Source organism: Bacillus rossius, chromosome 3 (assembly GCF_032445375.1).
Source record: "Bacillus rossius redtenbacheri isolate Brsri chromosome 3, Brsri_v3, whole genome shotgun sequence".
NCBI lineage: Eukaryota > Metazoa > Arthropoda > Insecta > Phasmatodea > Bacillidae > Bacillus > Bacillus rossius.
The window spans coordinates 107,560,176-107,580,720 of record NC_086332.1 but is presented as its reverse complement, the minus strand read 5'-3'; the positions used below and the strand labels follow the sequence as shown (position 1 = coordinate 107,580,720).

Here is a 20,545-nt window from a genome sequence, read left to right as displayed (position 1 = left end):
CCAGCGCCCCCCGGTGAACTGGCACCCATTGTCTGACAGAAGTACCTTCGGGAAGCCGAACCGTGGGTAAATTTCCGTTTCAAGGAGGGACAAGATAGTGCCCGACCTGACGTTGGAGACTGGGAAGGCTTCTACCCAGCGGGTGAAAAGATCGGTAATGACGACCAAAAATCTTTTCCCGCGTGACGTGCGGGGGTATGGTCCCATGATGTCTAAGGCTAGTGTGTGAAAGGGTTCCGTTGGTCTGCGGGGCTGCTGCTGCTCTACTCCATCGGCTCGCCGCGACTTGCGCTGTTGACACAGCTGGCACCTCCGCACGTAGTCGCGGACGTCCCCGGCAACACCGGACCAGTGAAATTCCCGACTCAGCGCCCCTCGCGTTTACTCCGCGCCTGGGTGGCCGGCCAGGTCATGATCGTGGTAGAAGTTGATGACAGCTGAACGGGCCGCTATGGGCACGTATGTTCTCCAGGATTCCCTGTCCCCTGGTACCTGGGTCAGCAGCGTCCCGTCCACACATCTGTGGTGAGGCTGCACCTGCTACCCGCAGCTGGCCACCCACCCCCTTGTTGACTCGTCGTCGTGCTGTGCCTCCAGCACGACACGATGTAGGGCCGTGAGCGTGTCCGGGAGAGACATGTCTGGATCTGTGTTGGAAATGGTGGCGTACAGAACTGCGGGTTCGCCTGCCCCCGGGGTGTGCGCGGAATGTCTTACGGGCGGTAGCAGCTCCTTCCAGCTGACCTCGTCGTGATACTCGGTGTTAGGATCGGGATGTCGTGATAGTTCGTCCGCCAATTGGTTTTCGCGCCCTGTGACGTGCTCGACGTGGAAGTCGAAGTTCTGGAGTGTCAGGGCCCACCGCGTGAACTTCGACTTCCGGCCCTGTGCCGAGTCGAGCCACTTGAGACACTGGCTATCAGTACGTAGGGTAAATGGCCTACCCTCCAGGTGGTGTCGGTAGCGCCCCACTGCCCACACGACCGCGAGGCACTCCTGCTCATTGACGTGATAGCGGCGCGCCGTGGGGCTGAACTTGGCGCTCGCGTATTCCACTACGCGCCGTTCCCCCTCCGGACCTACTTGGTACAGCACCGCCCCCATCCCCTCCTGACTAGCGTCCGTCTGCAGGAACATGTGCTCCTCGGGGCAGAGGCGGGCGAGGGAGTGGCACTCCCGGAACAAGCGCTTCACGTCAGCCAGCGCGCGGTCCACCTCGTCCGTCCACCTGAACCTGTTCTTGGGGGAGAGAAGGGCTGTCTTCGGATCCGTGACAGTGGCGAAGTGGGGGATGAAGCCCCTCAGCCAATTGAGTAGGCCTATGAGTTGCTGCAACTGTTTGCAGGTACGTGGTGCGGTCTTGGACTCAATTAGGTCGAGTTGCGCTGACAGGGGTCGGCATCTGACTGCGCTCACAATGTGGCCCAGGTACTCTAGTTCCGTCGTGCCGATGTGACATTTGCGGGGCGCGCAGGTCAGCCCATGTCTGGCCAGCTGTTCGAGGACCATGGCAAGGTGCTGCGCATGTTCCTCCCACGTCCGCAACCAGACATTCACGTCGTCCAGGTAGGCCGCAGCAAACTTGCCCACGTACCCATCCAAGACGCGGACCATCAAGGTCTGGAAGGTCGCGGGGGCGTCCATCAGCCCGAACGGCATGGCGCAGAACTGAAATCTGCGGCCATCGATGGGCGGTGAATGCTGTTTTAGGTCTGTCCTCCGGGCATACTGGGACTTGCCAATATCCATACTTGAGTTCTAGTGAGGTGAAAACACGGGCGTCCCTCAGCCCTGCCAGAGCATCCGTTATGTTGATGAGAGGTGGGGGTGCTGGTCTGGTGACGGAATTGACGGGTTTGAAGTTAACACAAAACCTGAGCGAGCAATCTTTTTTTTCGCCATCACCACTAGACAGTTGTAGGGCGCCTCGCTCGGCTTAATTACCCCGTCACGTAGCATTTCCGCTATTTGTACCTGAATGGCCTCACGTTCTTTGGGTCCGAAACTGAAAGGGTTTACAAATTTAGGTTCATGAGGACGTGTAGGAATCGTGCGCTGCGTCACCGTGGTGCGGCGTAACATGTCCGCGGCCGCGAACACCTGGGGGTGCTGAGCTAGGACCTCGTTGAACCGGTTCACGATTTCCGCAGGTACCTCATTGTGCAACTCCCCCACGGTGATGGCCGGCGCGGTCACGGGTGGCCTGTCCCCGCCGATGCTGTACACCGTCCTGCGACTCGCACGTCCCACGTGCACCTTACCGTCCCTTACGTCGAAGGACGCGTCCTCCTGGTCGAGCCACGGGAGCCCCAGGGTGAGGTCGTCCCTCAACTCCCGCAGCACCAGGGCGGTGGTCTGACTGATCATATCTCTTATGGTGATCGTTACCTGAGCGTGCCCAGACATGAGCGCGCGGGTCCCACGAGTGGCCAGGAGGACGTCCTCCTCCCCCGGTTCCAGCTTTGCCTCAGGTACCAGGTGGGCAGCGATGTAAGAGTGGCCCGCCGCAGTGTCCACCAGGGTGTGGACAGGTCGCCCGTTGACCAGGACCGGCACGCGGATCAGGCCCCCCGCGCTGTCACCTGCTCGCCCCAGCCGGTTTGGTGTCGTCGTTCGCGCTGCCGGGTGCGCCGACGAGTCAGCGCGGTGCGGCGGCGACCCGGGGCGGGGCGGCAACACGTGGTGCGTGGCACCACCGCCTGACGTGACAGGTGGCGGTGGTGCGTGGCCACGCCCCGCAGGTGGTGCCGGAGTCGCCGGGTGCGCTGACGAGTCAGCGGGGCGCGGTGGCGACCCGGGGCGGGGCGGCGGCACGTGGTGCATGGCACCACCGCCTGACATGACAGGTGGCGGTGGTGCGTGGCCACGCCCTGCAGGTGGTGCCAGAGTCGCCGAGTGTGCTGACGAGTCAGCGTGGCGCGGCTGCGACCCGGGGCGGGGCGGCGGCACGTGGTGCGGGGCACCACCGCCTGACGTGACAGGTGGCCGTGGTGCGTGGCCGCGCCCCGCAGGTTGTGCCGGAGTCGACGAGTGCGCTGACGAGTCAGCGTGGCGCGGCGGCGACCCGGGGCGGGGCGACGACACATGGTGCATGGAACTACCGCCTGTCGCGGCGATGGGCGAGTCGGTGCGGACGGGCCTGGTTTCCGGTGACGAGGCCGTGAGCTGGGGACAGTAGCCCGCTGGTACGCTGTCCCCTACTTGGCGTTTCCCGCCGGAGAAGTCCCTGAACGTAGAGCTTGCTCCAGTGCCGCGCGGGTAGGGCAGATTTCGTTACAGTGATATACCACCCCTTGGCAGTATCTACACTTAGGTGGTCGCGTTTGTTGCTCGCCTGCGCGTCGGCTCTGTTGTGCTGCTTGCCCAGGCTGGCGTGCGGCCGTCGGAGGAGCACGACCCCGCCCCTCGTCCGCAGGTGTAGCATTCAACGGTGCCGGGGCTCTGTAGGGCACTACCGCCAGTCGATCTTCAGGCGCTACAGGCTGTGGCCGCGTCGTCGTCTGTTGACGGGTTCTTGTGAGCGCCTGTACGTCCCGCTCGATATCTCTGGCCAGCTGCACGAAGTCCTCCAGGTCGCGTCCGGTGGCCCCCCTCAGGTGGGGCCGCAGCTCCCGCCTCATCTGCTCGACCACTATTCCTAGGGCCTCGCTCAAATAACCCCCCGTGGCTAAGCAGCGATGGAGCCGCACCTTTCCAGCCGTGAAATGAAGTCGTCCCAGGCCATTTCGCCTTCCCCGACCATGGTCCACCAGTCCCGGGCGGCTCCTCTAAGCTGGTCACTCACCCGCTCTGTCCACTCATCGAGTGGAATGCCGTAACGGGCCAGACGGTCTCGGCAGGTGTGGCCGAATGCTCCTGGGTCTTCGTGTTCCTGCCCGGCGAACTCGGGAAGCCTAATCCCAGCGCCTGCGCGGGCTGGGCCGGCCATGACCGCTACTTGCGTCGGCGCGGTCGCCTTACATTCGCACGCCTGGCACATGAATAGTCTGTCCCGGAAAACCAGGAATTCTCGCGCGACTGTACATGTTCGGTGGCGCAGCGTGCCGCACTGGTAGCAAGTGGCTAACTCGACTGACTGTCCGCGGCACTGTGCGGCCCCGCACTCGCCCCCTCGAACGTCCGGCTTCTGCGGCTCCTGTTTCGCGGGTTGGTCACTCTCGTCCGCGGGACGTCCCGCGTCGTCTGTCTCCGCGGTGTGCTTTACCGCCCGCAAGCACGTCTGCCATGGGTCGCCCCCGTTCATGATGAAATGTGACACGCGTTCGCAGCAGACTGTCCGGTTGACGGATCAGGACGCCGATGACAGGGTGCAAGCAGGTAGGGAGGACCACCTCCCCTCACCCCCGAGTCGGTGTCCCGTGCTGGCACGCCTCCTGTCCCGCGGAAGCCCGGTGATGCGTGCGCAGCTGTGCGCGGCTGTGTCTCGGTGACGTCACCCTGCGCCGCGCAGGTGTCCCGCGGTCGCGGCACGCCGTTCCCGCGGTTCCGAGACGTAACCGATCGCGGTGAGAAGCCGTGCAACCGATCCCGGCCGTATCCCGCGGTGCCGGCGTTATCGCGTCGCGGCGAAACCGATCTCCTTGTCTCCCGTTACTATCTCGCCGTACCGTCTCCCGTCGCTATCTCGCGGCGCTTTCTCCCGTGTCCTGGCGCGCCGGCTTCCGCTGTCGCCGTGGCGTGAGACCGTCGCGTCGGAGTAATGAAAATAAATTTAAAATATTTTAAAATACAAATGTTCCTTATTGAATAGTCCCAGAATGATAAAATGTCACGAAAACTGAATGCCACTTGCTGGCCTTAAACTCACTTGTGCTATATTAATTTTAATATACTTTATAAATTTTGAAAAACATTCGAAAGTTTGTTTTTCGAAAGCCACACTAGTTGCGCGCCAAATGACGCCACTCCCACTGCCTGTTTTTAGCTTTTATTTAATTATTAATAATGTGAAATATCTCAGGGGTTTTACGGGGGTTCGGCCTTGTGGCTGCAGGCAGGAGCGCGTCTCGGAGTTTGAAAAAATGTTCAGAAATTACCTGGGCTGTTAAGGCCACCCAGGACGCCTCGTAAATGAATGGAAAACGGTTTACAGGACACTGCACTTTATTCAGTATCAATACACTCATTCGCCCCGAGACTGGCCGCGTCCGTTGTCGGACCGCTATGACACGCGTATCTCTAAACGTGACGGTTCGCGCGACCAAGATAGATTGCAAAGTTATATTGACAAGCTGAAACAGTGGCTTCACGTCCCTATGAATGGTTTAGCATGTAAATGAATGGTTATTGCCACAACTTAGGCTGGCACGTAAATACGTAGAAAAGATCCTATGTTCAGGATAGTTTGCAGTCTAACCTGCTACGAAAATTAACGTCTCTGAAATTACGTTGGCACGCCGACTGAAGACGTACACGTAAAAGTTCCTTACACATAAAAGTTAGTCACTTAAATACACGTTACACTTTGCACTACAAAACGGAGAAAGTTACAAGACGAAAGTTAGTCAGTGTTATTCTCAACACTTATTATTGAGGATCTACGACGATAACGATTAGTTGGCTATTCAGCCGAAAATTGCGTACCACTACAACGCGGTCCTTAAACTGGACATGGATTTACGTATGAAAAATAACGTTCCCTTGTGGGAAGAATTTAATAAATTAAGAGCCGCACGAAATATCGTGCGACCGGGTTGGGGTCGGTGCCGAGTTAATTAAAAGATTTCCGAAAACTTAAACTATTGCTGAAATGTTGAAGAGATGCTAGAGTTGATGACCCGACGTTCGCGGAGCGCCCGACCCCTTCGAGCTCCAAACGGTAACTGAGCGCGAGACCGCCCTGCGGCCTCGCGCCTAACCACGTGAAACGTGGGAAAACCGACCCGGCCAGTTTTGGACTTAAAGACAAGTTACAAAATATATGCTTATAAAACAATTAGACATAATTTCCCTTACATGAATCTTCTTTTAAATTGTTATTAATTTAGTTGTTTTAATTTGACAAATAATTATACATAATTAGTTATGCGCATTGCCACACCCGGCCGGGCGCTGACGTCGCTTAGGTGTTCGTCGCGGCGCACTTTCATACACTCATGCTCGGGCGTGTTCGATGCACTTAGGGGCAAGTGTTGTTGTGGCATAACGACCTTGGCGGACCAGAGGGAGCACCGGCGGTTGGCGTCACTACTTACTATGTATATTTATTCATTCTTCATATTCAAATAAAAATTTTAGGAGGTATGAATTGACGCCAGCCGATAGTGCGCCTCTTAGTCGCACAGGCCGCGATGCCTCTCCGACGCCTCTCAAAGCCGTGTGCCACGAACACGCCCGCGCGTGCAACATGGTGCAACGAGTGTGAGTGCACCGAACGACCCGCAGCTAGCACCACTACCGGCCACCTCGGCGGAAGCACTCCGCCGGGTGTGGCAATGTGCTTCCGCCGGACTATAATAGCATCAAGGGCACATGTTTTCTCTCACAGACATAAACTATGTAATGTATATTTCATCAAATGTTTTTATTTGTTAATTCCATTGTTCAACGTGCGAATAGGTCCTAAACTTGGCCGCGTCTGTTTCCCGCGCGCTGCGCTTCTGGCGCGCAATTGGCAGGCCTGCTGTAGCGCTGTGCTACACGAGTGAGTCAGTACCCACTGGGAGCTCGAAGAGGCTGGTCGTCTTCACGCAACGTTGAGAGGCCACCTTCGCGCCAATTCCGCAACCGCATCTAGAATGTGAGTACAACACCACTGGCCGTGCATCACCGCGCATCACCGCGCATCACCGCGCATCACCGCGCAGGTCTTAGCAGCAACGTCCGCCACGTACTGTTCGCTCAAAACTCTCCCCTCTCCATAGTAAGCGGGGTCATCGCCGAACAGCCGTACACGCGCAGAGCTCTCTAACCCCGAACAGTCGCGGCCAGGGGATGGATAGCACCATGTAGAGGTTGATGTGTAATAAAAACCACACTTCACGTAGCAGAGTGCATCATTTGTAGTATAAGGCGTCTTGGGTGGCCTAAACAGCCCAAGGATCACCTCTACGGACACGTCCCTGCCTCCCGCTACTTGGCCGAACCCAAACCCCGAGACCCATCCCGCAAGACTTGATAGCTTTGACGGGGAGGCAGCCGGAACGGTGTCAGAATGATTTTTTTTCCATTATGAGACATAAGAATCTATATTGTGCAAGGCTGTAATATTTATTAATAAAAAATAAAATTTATTATATGCCCTATGTTTCTAATTATACATTACAAGACTTACTGTAATATGTTCTGCTAATACATTAGATTATATGTTGCCTATTTATGCCCACGTTTGTTACAAAAAAGCTGCATAAACAGCACAGATGTTCTTATGACTGCAGCATATGTGGAAATTTTTAACATACATACCTTGGCTTGTTACTTCAGCTGATTTTCCACCCACGATGGCCTCTGCAGCCGTCTCACCTTCATCGATGCCAACATCTGCTTCTAACATAATTGCTTCATTATAACAGCTTGCATTGGAACCTAGGACAGTGACTTTGCTGGTCCTGGCCCAAGTTTATGAAACTTTCAAGCTACGCACAAGAGGGAAATTGCTTCCAACAATATCCAGAACTATGTTGTCGCTCCACTACCTCCCGCAGCACCTCTCTTCTTAAAATTATTTTTTTTCTGCAGAAAAGAGAAAGGCGCAGGTTCAATTTATGCTAGGTAGCTGTCAAATGATAACCTAACTGTATTAAAAACCTATTCACAAATTTGTTACAATTTCATTAATATAACTCTGTTACATTAAGTGTATAAACTTATTTTAATAGAATAGCCTTACCATGGTACTTTTCTTGACATTTTGCCAAACAACTTCCCGAACATAACCCCAGTCTTTTCTTTCTGGGATAATTTCTAACAAAGCGGCGAATTCCCGAATCTTTCCATGCAACCTTTTTATTTTCTTTCGTCACCATGTCTGAAAAAAACACTTTTGTTTCTTTTATTTTGTTAAGAATCATAATCATATTTCCAGTTTGCATTCCCCTGCTGATAATTTTTAGTTTGGCAATAAAATACATCTGTGAGTCGACTTGTAGAATTATCGATATACCAATTACGTTTCACAAGTCAAATCATTTTCTTCATGAAAAACTTGTAAACTATAACTTGTAAAATATATACTTGTAACTTATAAACTTGTAGTTTTATGAAACAGGCCCCAGGTCTCTCCAATGTATAGTGAAAGATGTAATATGCTGACACACAAGTGTGTGTATGTGTGGTTTTAAAATTTTTTCCACAGTGGAACACTACTACACTTAGCCAATTTGTGGGTGACCAACCAAAACGGCACAGTACATTATCTCAAGTCAAAAAGGCTTAACTTATTTATTTATTTATATTATAATCATGTAGATATAGCTAATGTTACCATATTACTCCGAATATGTTTATCGTTTACTGTTATTTACAAAAGAAAATGTGGAAAATTTTAAAGAAACTCATTTTATCGATTACTATGAAACTAGGTATCAATATAAACTTAAACCTAAGTGTTTTAAAACTACGTTATATGCAAAGGGAGTTCAACATAAAGGTATTACGCTTTTTAATAAGTTGCCTAAAAAATTATTACTTCTAAACAATCACAATGAATTTAAGAAAGAACTTAGAAATTTATATAATTAAAAAATTTTTTTATTCAATATCAGATATCAATGATTTTTAACATATTATTATGTAATACAGGCCTTTTGATATATTTATAATATAGGAAACTTTATTCATTGATTTTAATCTGTGATTGTAATTTGTAATGAGTGTTGAAAAAGGAATTTATGTATATATTGTAAATATGCATACTTATATTAATTTGACTAAGCCCATATCCCCAAGTGTATTATGAAACACAGGCCTTTTGATATATCTATAATATGGGAAATTTTATTCTTTAATTTTAATTTGTGACTGTAATTTGTTATAAGTATTGAAAAAGGAATGTATGTATATATAGTAAATATGTATACTTATATTAATTTGACTAAGCCCATATCCCCAAGTGTAATGCTTGTAAGGGGATCTAGTGGTGGATGTTAATAAATAAATAAATAAATAAATAATAAATAAATGTTTGTAGTGTAAACTTATTGCTATTGAATCTTTGAGAGGGAGAGGTTAAACAAACAAAAATTCTAATATTCAATAGCATTATATGAGTTTTCACTCAAGTGGATGGCCATATCTTCATGATTATATGGTAACTGAGTGAAGCCTTTTTGATTCCAGATAATGTACTGTGACATGTTGGTTTGGTTAGTCACCCACAAATTAGCTAAGTGTAGTTTTTATATTGTGGAAACATTTTTAAAAGATGTTATTTTATGAAGAGTTTTAACAACGAAGATTCTAATTTCAAGTTAATAAACATTATTAAATGTCGTCAAATTCAATGTTTTGGGCGGAAAAGTATGGCACTTACGTAGTAAAATATAACGTCAGTTTTTCCGTCGCAGCATTTTGTCTCCTGACAATTTCTAACGCTATGGTTCACTCTTTACTAGTACTGTATTTATTCTATGCTTAAGGCTTTTCCATTTGTTTTCATTTGCAATGTCGTCGATAAGACGATAAACAAGAAGTAATGCATTGAATATTATTTTTGTTGTAACCAAGTTTTTACATCTTGATTAAGAATGTAAGTATTGTTATTTTTAGTGCGTACCGCTGCTTTATTAATGGTTATCGTCACTGTTAGGTTCTTAACATGATATATTTCTATATTTTCTAATGACTTATTGCTGCGGAGGGTTAAGAAAAACTGTTTCCAAGTTCCAGTTGGTTTAAAGGCAATTGTAAGAGAAGCTTTGTTGTCCATACAGTGTGAAACTCGGCAGTGCGTTGACCTTGTCAAATGCCTAATATAGGTCGCGAGTACGTCCAATTCCGTACAGTTCAGCTTGGTTACGCCAATCGAATGGTTATATGTGGCTCCGGTGTTTGATGTTTCAATGTGATTATTTGTTGGTAAGATCTGTTTACTAAGATGTTTTTAGATAATTATAGGGTTAATGGTCTTTTAAAAAAAATAATTAATTCGAGTTCGGAAACACATTAAGTACGTCTAATGTTGCTTGATTGTCGTGCAAAGCCAAATTGTCCACTTCCGAAAAAAATCTTAGTATTTTTGTTGTGTGTTGAATTAATTTAAAAGGAGATAATTTTATATTGTATTTTTACATTAATTAAACAGGTGAAATTAAAATCAGGACACAATTAAATAAATTGAAAAAAAAAAAAATTGTAAGGAATCAAAATTGAACACTATTTTCAGAATTGCATTGAGGTGAAGTTAGCTTCAAATCCCAGTTTCATTTTTTTAACATGTACTATACATATGGTACCTACTGTTCGACAAAAAAACTGGTAAGATTAAGAAATGGGTAAATATGTAGTTGAGCGGTATTTGCGGAAAAAAAAATGTTAAAAATCCGAAAATACCTTTATTAGATGCTCTTCAATTTCCTCTTTTCATTAAAAGCGGCGGAGGTAAGAAATTCCAAATACTTTAGGAGGTATCGGATTTTTAAATTTCATCATATGTAGTTCAGCGGTATTTGCGGAAAAAAAATTAAAAAATCCGAAAATACCTTTATTATATGCTCTTCAACTTCCTCTTTTCATTAAAAGCGGCGGCGATAAGAAATTCCAAATACTTTAGGAGATATCGCTGTTCTTATTTTGCTATACAAGACCTGTGTAAACATTCGACCGCCCCAATTTTTTTATTGCCATGTGTTTGTGAATGCCTAATTAATGAAAATGGTCAATTAGGTCAGGTCAGTTACATTATAAATACTTTGAAACTAAGCGTACATTAAAAATAATATGAATTAATTTCAATGGTTCTTTAGTTTTAAAGTATTTATAATGTAACTGACCTGACCTAACAAACCGGGACAAAGGATGAACAGTAACAACTCACGAAAATTTTTTTTGTTATTTATTACTTGTGCTACAATAACAAATAACACTTTAAAATTAGAAACGTTAAAAACTCACCTAAGTTGGAGGCGGTAATTAAACACAGTTTTAAACAATAAATGAACTAAATAATCACGTATTGGTTCATTTGAATTCTGGCCTATCACGAACAATCACGTGACATCATTATCCAATAAAAAAATAGATACTCGTAAACAAGAAACAATGTTGATCGCCACATGAATGCACTGGTATTGTGATGAAATTTAAAAATTCAATATCTCCTAAAGTATATGGAATTTCTTACCTCCGCCGCTTTTAATGAAAAGAGGAAGTTAAAGAGCATAGAATAAAAGTATTTTTGGATTTTTAACATTTTTTTCCGCCAATACCGCCCAACTACATATTTACCATAATGTAACTGACCTGACCTAATGGACCATTTTATTTATTACGCATTCACGAACACACGGTAAAATAACAAAAATGGTGACGTTCGAATGGTTGTTCAGGTGTTGTATTGCAAAATTAAAAAATTCGATATCTCCTAAAGTATTTGGAATTTCTTATCTCCACCGGGTTTAATGAAAAGAGGAAGTGAAAGGGCATATAATAAAAGTAATTTTAGATTTTTAGAATTTTTATTTCGCAAATACCGCTACTTTACATGTTCAGAATTAAAAATTCGATATCTCCTAAAGTATTTGGAATTTCTTATCTCCGCCGGTTGATTTGAAAAGAGGAAGTGAAAGAGCATAGAATAAAAGTATTTTAGGATTTTTAGCATTTTTTTCGCATATACCGCTACTCTACATATTTACCCACTTTTGAACACCCATCAGTATGTATATCTTTTGAACACCCATCAGTATATCTCGCCAACTTTAAGAAGCTATAAAACCAAACTGCAAACCTTATAGGGAGGTGCAGCATTTTAAAAAGCTTTTTTGCCTACGAATTAAACCTAACATTCAATTTTTACAGCAGTTTTTGTTTGTTTATTGTCCTCTGAACATGGCACTTTTAAAATCCAAACAGTCTAAATGTCCATGGTTAAGGAGCTATAAAAGGATAACCGAACCTCATACCTTATAGAGAGGTACCTCATCTTCAAGAATGCTTTATTGTGTACAAAAAAAGTATCAGATTCATTTTTACATTCGTTTGTGTAACAATTAAAATTTTTTTTGGCCTCTTAAAATATAATTAAGTAGTCAACTTTTTATCATCTGATGTGCCTCTCGATGATGTACAATGGGCAAGATTTGCTCAATTTATACAATCTTAGAGTGGAATATTCTATGGGAAATGTACGCTTGGGTCATTCCATGTCAGTTCATCCAGGGCATGTAACCCATGTTTTTTTGATTTTAATAAAAATTGGTTCAATTGTTAGGTGACAAAAGGCCACTTAAAATCCAAAATTTTAGATTTTTATTTCAAATACTTCCTGAGAAATCGAAGGTTCCTTTGTGACCAAATTTGGCATAAAACAGGTTGTAATGACATCATAAATTGGTCAGTATCTGTGTTTCCTTGCTTTGTATTTCACTGTAATACCAATATTTCGGAATAAGAACACTTTTCCTTATGTAAAATTCTCTAGAGAATTCAAATTTTGCCACCAAATTGCTACATCTAGAATGGTTTGTAAGTTATAACAGAATTATTAACATGACTGATGTTTCATGTATCATCTTCATCCTTTATTACAAAATAGACTGTATGTCAAAAGGCAGACCTCACAAAAAATGAGCTTGGTACTATGTGAGAGTAGGAGGAAATTTTCTATAAGATACATTAAAAAAAATAGTAGCTTTCTGCTGGAGTGTTGAAAAACAAAATGAAAATGACTTGGTGATGTAAATGGGGCCCCTAACAAAAGGCAACCAGAAGATGGAAGCAAATAGGATTGAATATAAGGGTTGTGTATGTCCCATATTTTCCGCATATTACACAAGGATTTTGTGCAAATTTCAAAGCCTCTAATTACCTTCCCTGTGTTATCTCACTGTGTTATCTGCAGAGCCATGAAATGTGACTGTACATATGTCATTTCTGCATGGAGTCTGCCTGCTAGCTATAAGAGAGGGCTTCTTTGATACTTGCTCTGTTCCCCTTGGCATTGGTTTTTTTTTCTGCTTCCTCAGAGGCAGTTGAGAGATAGGCCTAATATCTGGGCTGTCACAGCAAATGCAGTATAGTGGCTCATGAACAGAGGGGCAGAGGGGAGGAAAGCAATAAAGATAACGGGGGGGGGGGGGGGGGGGGGTCAGAGATAAGGCGTGTGTCTGCCACCATGCAGACTACACTGTGTAGGCCAGTCTTAACTGCGCTGCCTGTGTAAAATGTTAGTGGAAAGTCTTAGTTCATTATAAGTTGGATGAGAACTACATGGCTACCAGTACTACTAAACTAGATTTCTGTTCTATTGGGAATGATATGCATGAAGAATGCCATAAAGAGTGTTATATTAAAACAAAGGGAATCAAAAGATTGGAATCACTTTCCAAAGATATTCAAACTCTTCTTGTGCTGAGAACAGGTATTTCTAAACATAATCTTCACACCATATGTTTTAGTCACGAATTGTTTTATATTAAGAAGTATGAAATGTTTCAGATATCATGTGGTGATCCTATGAAAGTGCATAGTGTACCAGTTAAGCGTTCTTTGCGCACAATATCTTCATAGTGCTACAGAAAAGCAGCAGACAAGGGACTTAATTTAATTCCTGATAAAAAATTATGCTCCTCATGTAGGAATAGGTTGTATAATATTCAAGAAGTAGGTGCACAGGTATCTTCAGAATCATCTGAAAGTGACGTTGCAGAGGGTTTAGAGATTCAAGCATCAAAAGAAGAAACCCGTAGCTTACTTGACAAAAGTTTGGAATATTTGCAACAGTCACCAATAAAACTGCATGCTGTACCACAACATGTAAAAGAAAAATATGGGAAACATAAAGTACAAGAGGTATCATCAGCTGTAGCAGACAAAATATCTAAAGTATTAGATGTACAGCTTGCAGCCACATCAACTAGTGAAAGTACAGAATTACAGAGGCATGAAGTGGAACAAAAGGCTGACGATTTGGACCGTTTGGTAACTTTAATAAAGCAAAAGCTGCCCACAATGAATAGACAAAGAAAATTACAAATTCTTACCCTTATCCCTCAATCATGGTCCAGACAGAAGGCAGCACAAGAATTTGGTGTTTCTGAGTACATGGCAAGACAAGCAAGACAACTTACACTGGAGAAAGGAATCTGCACATTAGTTCATCCGACAGGTGGGAAGAAGTTACCTGAAGAAACTGTGCAGGTCATTCAAGATTTCTATCAAGATGATGAGTTTCCCAGGGAAATGCCAGGAATGAAAGATAAAGTTAGTATATCCAAAAATGTTTACAAATAGAAAATACTTTTGCTATGCAACTTGCATGAGCTGAATTTTTCTTTTAAGGCAAAATATCTATCTCTCAAGGTAGGGTTTTCAAAGTTTTGTACGTTGCATCCTAAATGGTGCATTTTAGCTGGAAGTTCTGGAACCCATTCCGTCTGTGTGTGCACTATACACCAAAATGTTGAATTACTTCTTCACTGTCTTGGTGTAGGTGAAAAGTATAGTTCACTTATTTTGTATCTTGTATGTGTCATTTTAAATCCTGCCTGTATGCTAAGACAATGTGAGCAATGTCCTTCTCCAGATACTCTAAAGCAGCATCTATATCATACTTTAGACTGTGATCCAGATGATGTGATTGAATATCAACAGTGGGTCAGTACAGACCGAACACAATAAAAAACCTTACCTCAAGTGTAGAAGACTTTATGGAAATTTTAGTACAAAAAATGGAACTCCTCATACCCCATTCCTATACCACAAAGAAACAATCGGACTACCTCAAGCAGCTGAAAGAGAAAATAAGTGAAAGAGAAGTTATAGCTTTATTAGATTTCAGTGAAAATTTTTCCTTCGTTATCCAAAATGAAGCACAACGATACCATTGGACCAATAGTCAATGTACAGTTCATCCAGTAGTCGTTTACTACAAAAATTCAGATAATGCTAATTTGAAAACAAGCAGTCATTGTTTTTTGTCAATTGATTTGGATCATGATGTTTCCATGGTGTATAAAACACAGTCAGAAATAGTCACATATGTTAAAAGACACCTGCCTCATGTAAAACACATATGTACATTATTTCAGTGATGGTTGTGCTGCTCAGTACAAGAACTGCAAGAATATTCTCAATTTGTGCCACCACATACAAGATTTTCAGCTCAGCTTCTTGGTCATTCTTTGCCACAAGCCATGACAAATCATCTTGCGATGGAATTGGAGGAACTGTTAAGCAACTGACATCAAAAGCTAGTCTTCAACGACCATTACAAGACCAAATTACATCAGTGTCTAAGATGTTTACCTACTGCAATGAACACATAACAGGTATTATCTTTCATTACATTGACAAGAATGATGTTGATGACGTTGATTTGACTCTACAACAACGGTATACTATGGCAAAGACAATCCCAGGCACAAGAGGGTTTCACAATGCTTCACCAATATCTCAGCATGAAATAGGAATGAAGAAAACAAGTCAGGATAATGCATATTCTTTAGTTTTCAATTTCGCTACAGCTGCTAGCAAAGACCCTGGTGGTACAATATCAAAACTGTATGCTGGTTGCTATGTGTCTTGTGTGTATGACAAAAAATGGTTCGTTGGTGTTGTAAACAACATTGATAGGTCAGAAGAAAATGCTCAAGTAACCTTCATGCACCCTGCCGGTCCAAGTGCTTCTTTTTACTGGCCTTCACCTCGAGACAATGTGTTATGGTTCCTTTTGCACACATACTCAGCATCTTGCAGGCACCATCAACAAGCAGCTCTGGCAGAACTTACAGTTTTTTGAAAGAAGACTTGTGCAAGTGTGATATAGAATGGCAGCTTTATCAGAAAAGCAATGCAGTTTGCTAATTGCAAAAATTGGAGGATTGTGTCTGTAGATTCTAATTCATTGGCAATAGATTTGTGTAAGTAAGGAATTTTTTAATGTGTACATATACAGGGTTCCCAACGATAGGGAAAACAGGGAAAACAGGGAAAATTCAGGGAAATTGAAATGGGTCAAAAACTCAGGGAAATTTGTTGTGCGGCAATCAGTGTGTGTATATATATTTATATATTGATTAATACATGTATCACAAGCACATTTTTTCTTAAAAACAAAATCGGAAAGTTGGGGTGCGGGTCATACATGTAAATCAAAGTAATAGATAAGCCACGAGTCCCGGGAAAGTTTGGTTCACCATACAGCTGTCACGTGCCGAATTTCATGGTAGCCGGCCCCGGACCGTGCCGAGCTGCGCCAAGCCAGTTGTAGAAAACGGCGGCACCGTAGTTCGTATACGTTTGGCCGTTTGTGTCATAACTTTGAAGTATCCAGTATGCTGGAAACTTTTTGAAGATTGTTTAGTGAACATTTAGATGTATTTTTTCAAAAGTGCTGCAGCTGTGGTGGTGTTTTTGTATCACTGTAATTTGTGTTGTTGGTAGTATTATGGTATCATGATGAGATTTTTGCCTATCAAACACAACAAAAACACCGCTAAAATAGTTACACATTGTGTTATTCTGAGTCAAGAGTTCTACAGAAGCAGTTAAATATATTTGAAATTTTTTAGTCAATTGTGAGAAGTGTTTTTTTCCCAGAAGAAATCAACGGCGATCCTCTTATTATTTTCTCATTAGAAATATAGATTACGTTCACGGGTGTGTGCTAGCTCAGTTTCCTTAATTGTGCAATGAAAACACGGTGAAACTTGTGAGACTAAGCGATTCAGTATCGAATGTGTTTTGCTACTCTACATTAGGCCTAGGCCTATTCTTGATAGTCTGAGTGGATAATTGTGTGACATTCACGATGTCTAAATTCAATCCTGCTTGGCTAGATGGATCACTGTTTCCTGACTGGAAAAAGTGGCTACGTCGTGTTGTGCAAAGTGTATTTTGTGTAAAAAGGTATTTTCTTTGAGTAGTATGGGTAGGCAGTCTGTGAAGAGCCATCAAGAAGGGAAATTTCAAAAATAGTTGGTTACTGCAAGCAGTATTTCTGCATCTATGTCAGCATACTTAACAAAGCCTTTAAATCACCAAGAAACGAAGGGATCAATTATTTCAAGAGTTTCCACTGCACCAAATTCTGAATTAGCATCCAGCACACCAGCATCCTGTTCATTGTTAACTGGATCATCATCATCATTCAGTGCTCTGAAAGAGGCATCTTCAGGCATGGTAAATAAAATACATTTTCAGGGAGACAGTAATGTCAGAAAGGCAGAAATATTGTGGGCATTACATGTTGTTATGAAAAAAGACAGTTTTAATAGCCAACAAGGAATAAGCAATTTGTTTGCTAAAATGTTTCCATATAGTTCCATTGCACAAGAAATGTAGCTTAGTAGTACCAAGACTGCATACTTAGTTACTTGCCCCATATTTTTTCCACAAACTTACAGATGAAATTAGATCCACAAAATACATTGTTGCATGCTTTGATGAATCCTTCAATAGGGTATAAAAGGTACAACAAATGGACATAGCTGTACGTATATGGGACGTCAACAAAAATCAAGTAATGACCAGGTACTGGAATTCTTCATTTTTAGGCCATTCTACAGCTGATGATCTCTTAAAAGGGTTTCAACAGGAACTAAAGGATGTGGAACTATCCAAAATTATACAAGTATCCATGGATGGGCCAAATGTCAATTGGTTGTTCATGAAAAAATTGAATGCAAAAACTAAGGTGTGCGAAGAAGATCCAGATATATTAGACCTGGGATCTTGTGGTCTCCATGTTGTTCATGGTGCCTTTCAAATGGGTTTTAGAAAGACCGGGTGGGATGTTGTTCAAATTTTAAGGGCCATATATTCTGTGTTCAAAGACTCACCTGCTCGACGATCAGACTTCAGACAAGTTACAAGTTGCAGTGTTCTTCTGATCAAATTTTGTGATTTGTTGGTGGTTGGAAAATGTCCCAGTGTGTGAGAGAGCAATACAAATTTTTCCTCACTTGAAAAATTTTTTTAAGACCAGTAAATTACCTGCTACATATTTTGTTGAGAAAGTGAAGGATTGTTTGAGGGATCCTTTGTTGCTAGCTAAGCTGAGTTTTTTTTCCTGACAATGGCTTCTTCACTTGAACCATTTTTAAAGAAGTTCCAAACATTAAAACCAATGTCACCATTTCTGCATAAGGAATTGGAGGACTTGCTAAGAGAGTTGCTGGGACGTTTCATTAAGATGGAAATTTTGAAAGCCAAGATAACTGCATATCAGCTTATTAGTATTAATTTGGACGATGTAAGTCTGGGACTTCCACTCGCAAAGTTGAAAATTGGATTTGCTGCAAAGCATGAGTTAGGTGTGGTTGATGTAAAATAACTTCAGAAACAAAGGTTCCTAACAGAATGCAAAACATGCATGGTTCAGATTGCCAAGAAACTTGAACGTAGCCCAATAAAATACAAAATGGTTAAAGCTGCTTCTTGTTTGGACCCTAGAAAATTGTTGGACAAACAGGAAGAGTGTAGGACAAGCATGGATACATGTTTGCAAATTCTTATGTCTGCCAAGCACCTAACTGCTCTTCAATCTGATAGACCTAGTGTTCAGTTTACCAAATTTGTTACTAATATCAATTCTGACAAACTTGCATCATTTCATGTACACAATAACAGATTGGACACTTTTTTTGCAGATATGTTGATTGGAGAAGAACAGTTTAAAGATAAATGGCTTGCAGTGAAAATTATATTAATTCTCTCACATGGTAATGCTTTTGTGGAATCTGGATTCTCCATTAATGAGATGCTTGTTGAAAATCTCCATGAGGAATCTTTGATTGGCCTGCGACGAGTTTGGGATGGAGTTAGTAATGCTGGTGGTGAAAATTGTATTCAAGTATATCAGGAAATGATAAAATATGCCAGAGGAGAAGCTTCAAGGTACAAAGGTGCCCTGGAGTAAAAATGTCAAAATGAAGAAAAGGACAAGAAGTTGGACGGATATTGTAAGAAAGAAAGAAAGACTGTAGGAATTCAAGAGCTGCTAAATAAAAAACTGGAAATAGAGAAACAAAAAGAGCATTTAGAGATGAAAATTAAAAAAATTAAGAAAAATATTTATTGGGCTTAAAGAATAACCAGTACATATTTGTAATATTTTGTGAATGTACATTGAATATGCAAGATACCTAAACATTTTTTTCCTATGCAGCAGAAGTGGTATAACATTAGGCCTATGTATGTCTAAATGTTCACAGCAATTTAGCAGGTAATAAAATAGCTGATAATACCCTTATGTTAATAGCATAGGTATGCCTGTATATTATGTAAAATTGTTCTTATTGTGATTAGTTTATTTCATTATTTTTTTTAATTTAGCACAGGGAAAATATATTATAGGACAGGGAAAACAGGGAAAACTCAGGGAAATTTACAGAAACAAGTTGGTGGGAACCCTGATATAGCATTACTAAGCGATTATCGAGTACATTACATGTTGCCAGCAGAAAGCCACTATTTTTTTTAATGTATCTTATAGGAAATTTCCTTCTCTTTCACATAGTACCAAGCTCATTTTTTTGTGAGGTCTGCCTTTTTAGATACAGTCTATTTTGTAATAAAGGATGCAGATGATACATGAAACATCAGTCATGTTAATAATTCTGTTATAACTTACAAACCATTCTAGATATAGCAATTTGGTGGCAAAATTTGAATTCTCTAGAGAATTTTACATAAGGAAAAATGTTCTTATTCTGAAATATTGGTATTACAGTGAAATACAAATTAAAGAAACACAGATACTGACCAATTTATGCTGTCATTACAACCTGTTTTAGGCCAAAAATGGTCACAACGAAACCTTCGATTTCTCAGAAAGGTTTTGAGATAAAAATCTGAAATTTTGGTTTTTAAGTGGCCTTATGTCACCAAACAAATGAACCAATTTTTATCAAAATTAAAAAACAATGGTTACATTTTCAATTTTTGTTGGATGAACTGACATACTGACATGTGACATGCTTACTAGTGCAGCATATGCTATTGAAAATGGCAACTGATATTTTGACTGTCAACTGTAGAGTACACCTGGATAAAAAAAACTGCCTTAACATCAACTTTGGTACTTTTACTATATGGCTGCAGATTGTTTTACATAATAGACAGACACACTATATTCTTGAAGTTAGCATTTACTTTCATTTATTAGCCTAAATTTATTCACAGATGGGTTTTACCTAACATTGGCAAAATAAAGAGCGTTTGAGTGTTTTTAAGTTTGTTGAGTATAGACTAAGTGGAAAAAAAGTCTGAAACTACCATTTAGGTGATTTTTTTTCCAAATTTACTTATTTGCTACAGGTACTAAATTAAATAATAAAAAAAAACACAAATGAAGGTGAAACTCAACTTTATGCATAATGAGATATCACATACAAAACATTTGACATTCTGCCATACTTAAGGCAACATACATAAAAATTTGATTTAT

The 20,545-nt window shown here is 42.4% G+C and overlaps 1 protein-coding gene across 4 annotated transcripts in view; it reads left to right on the top strand.

The window, feature by feature from the left end:
• Positions 1-9,540: 9,540 nt before the first annotated feature.
• LOC134531118 (WW domain-binding protein 4-like) overlaps positions 9,541-20,545 on the top strand; it is a 142,825-nt gene continuing 131,820 nt past the window's right edge. The window contains exons 1-2 of one of the 4 annotated variants that reach the window (XM_063366688.1): positions 9,581-9,685; positions 18,747-19,321. Coding sequence is in view for 1 of the 4 variants with exons in the window: in XM_063366689.1 (XP_063222759.1) it covers positions 9,684-9,685 (2 nt within the window). In the remaining 3 variants the exon portion in view is untranslated. The other 3 variants (XM_063366689.1, XR_010074938.1, XM_063366690.1) reach the window with 3 other exon arrangements.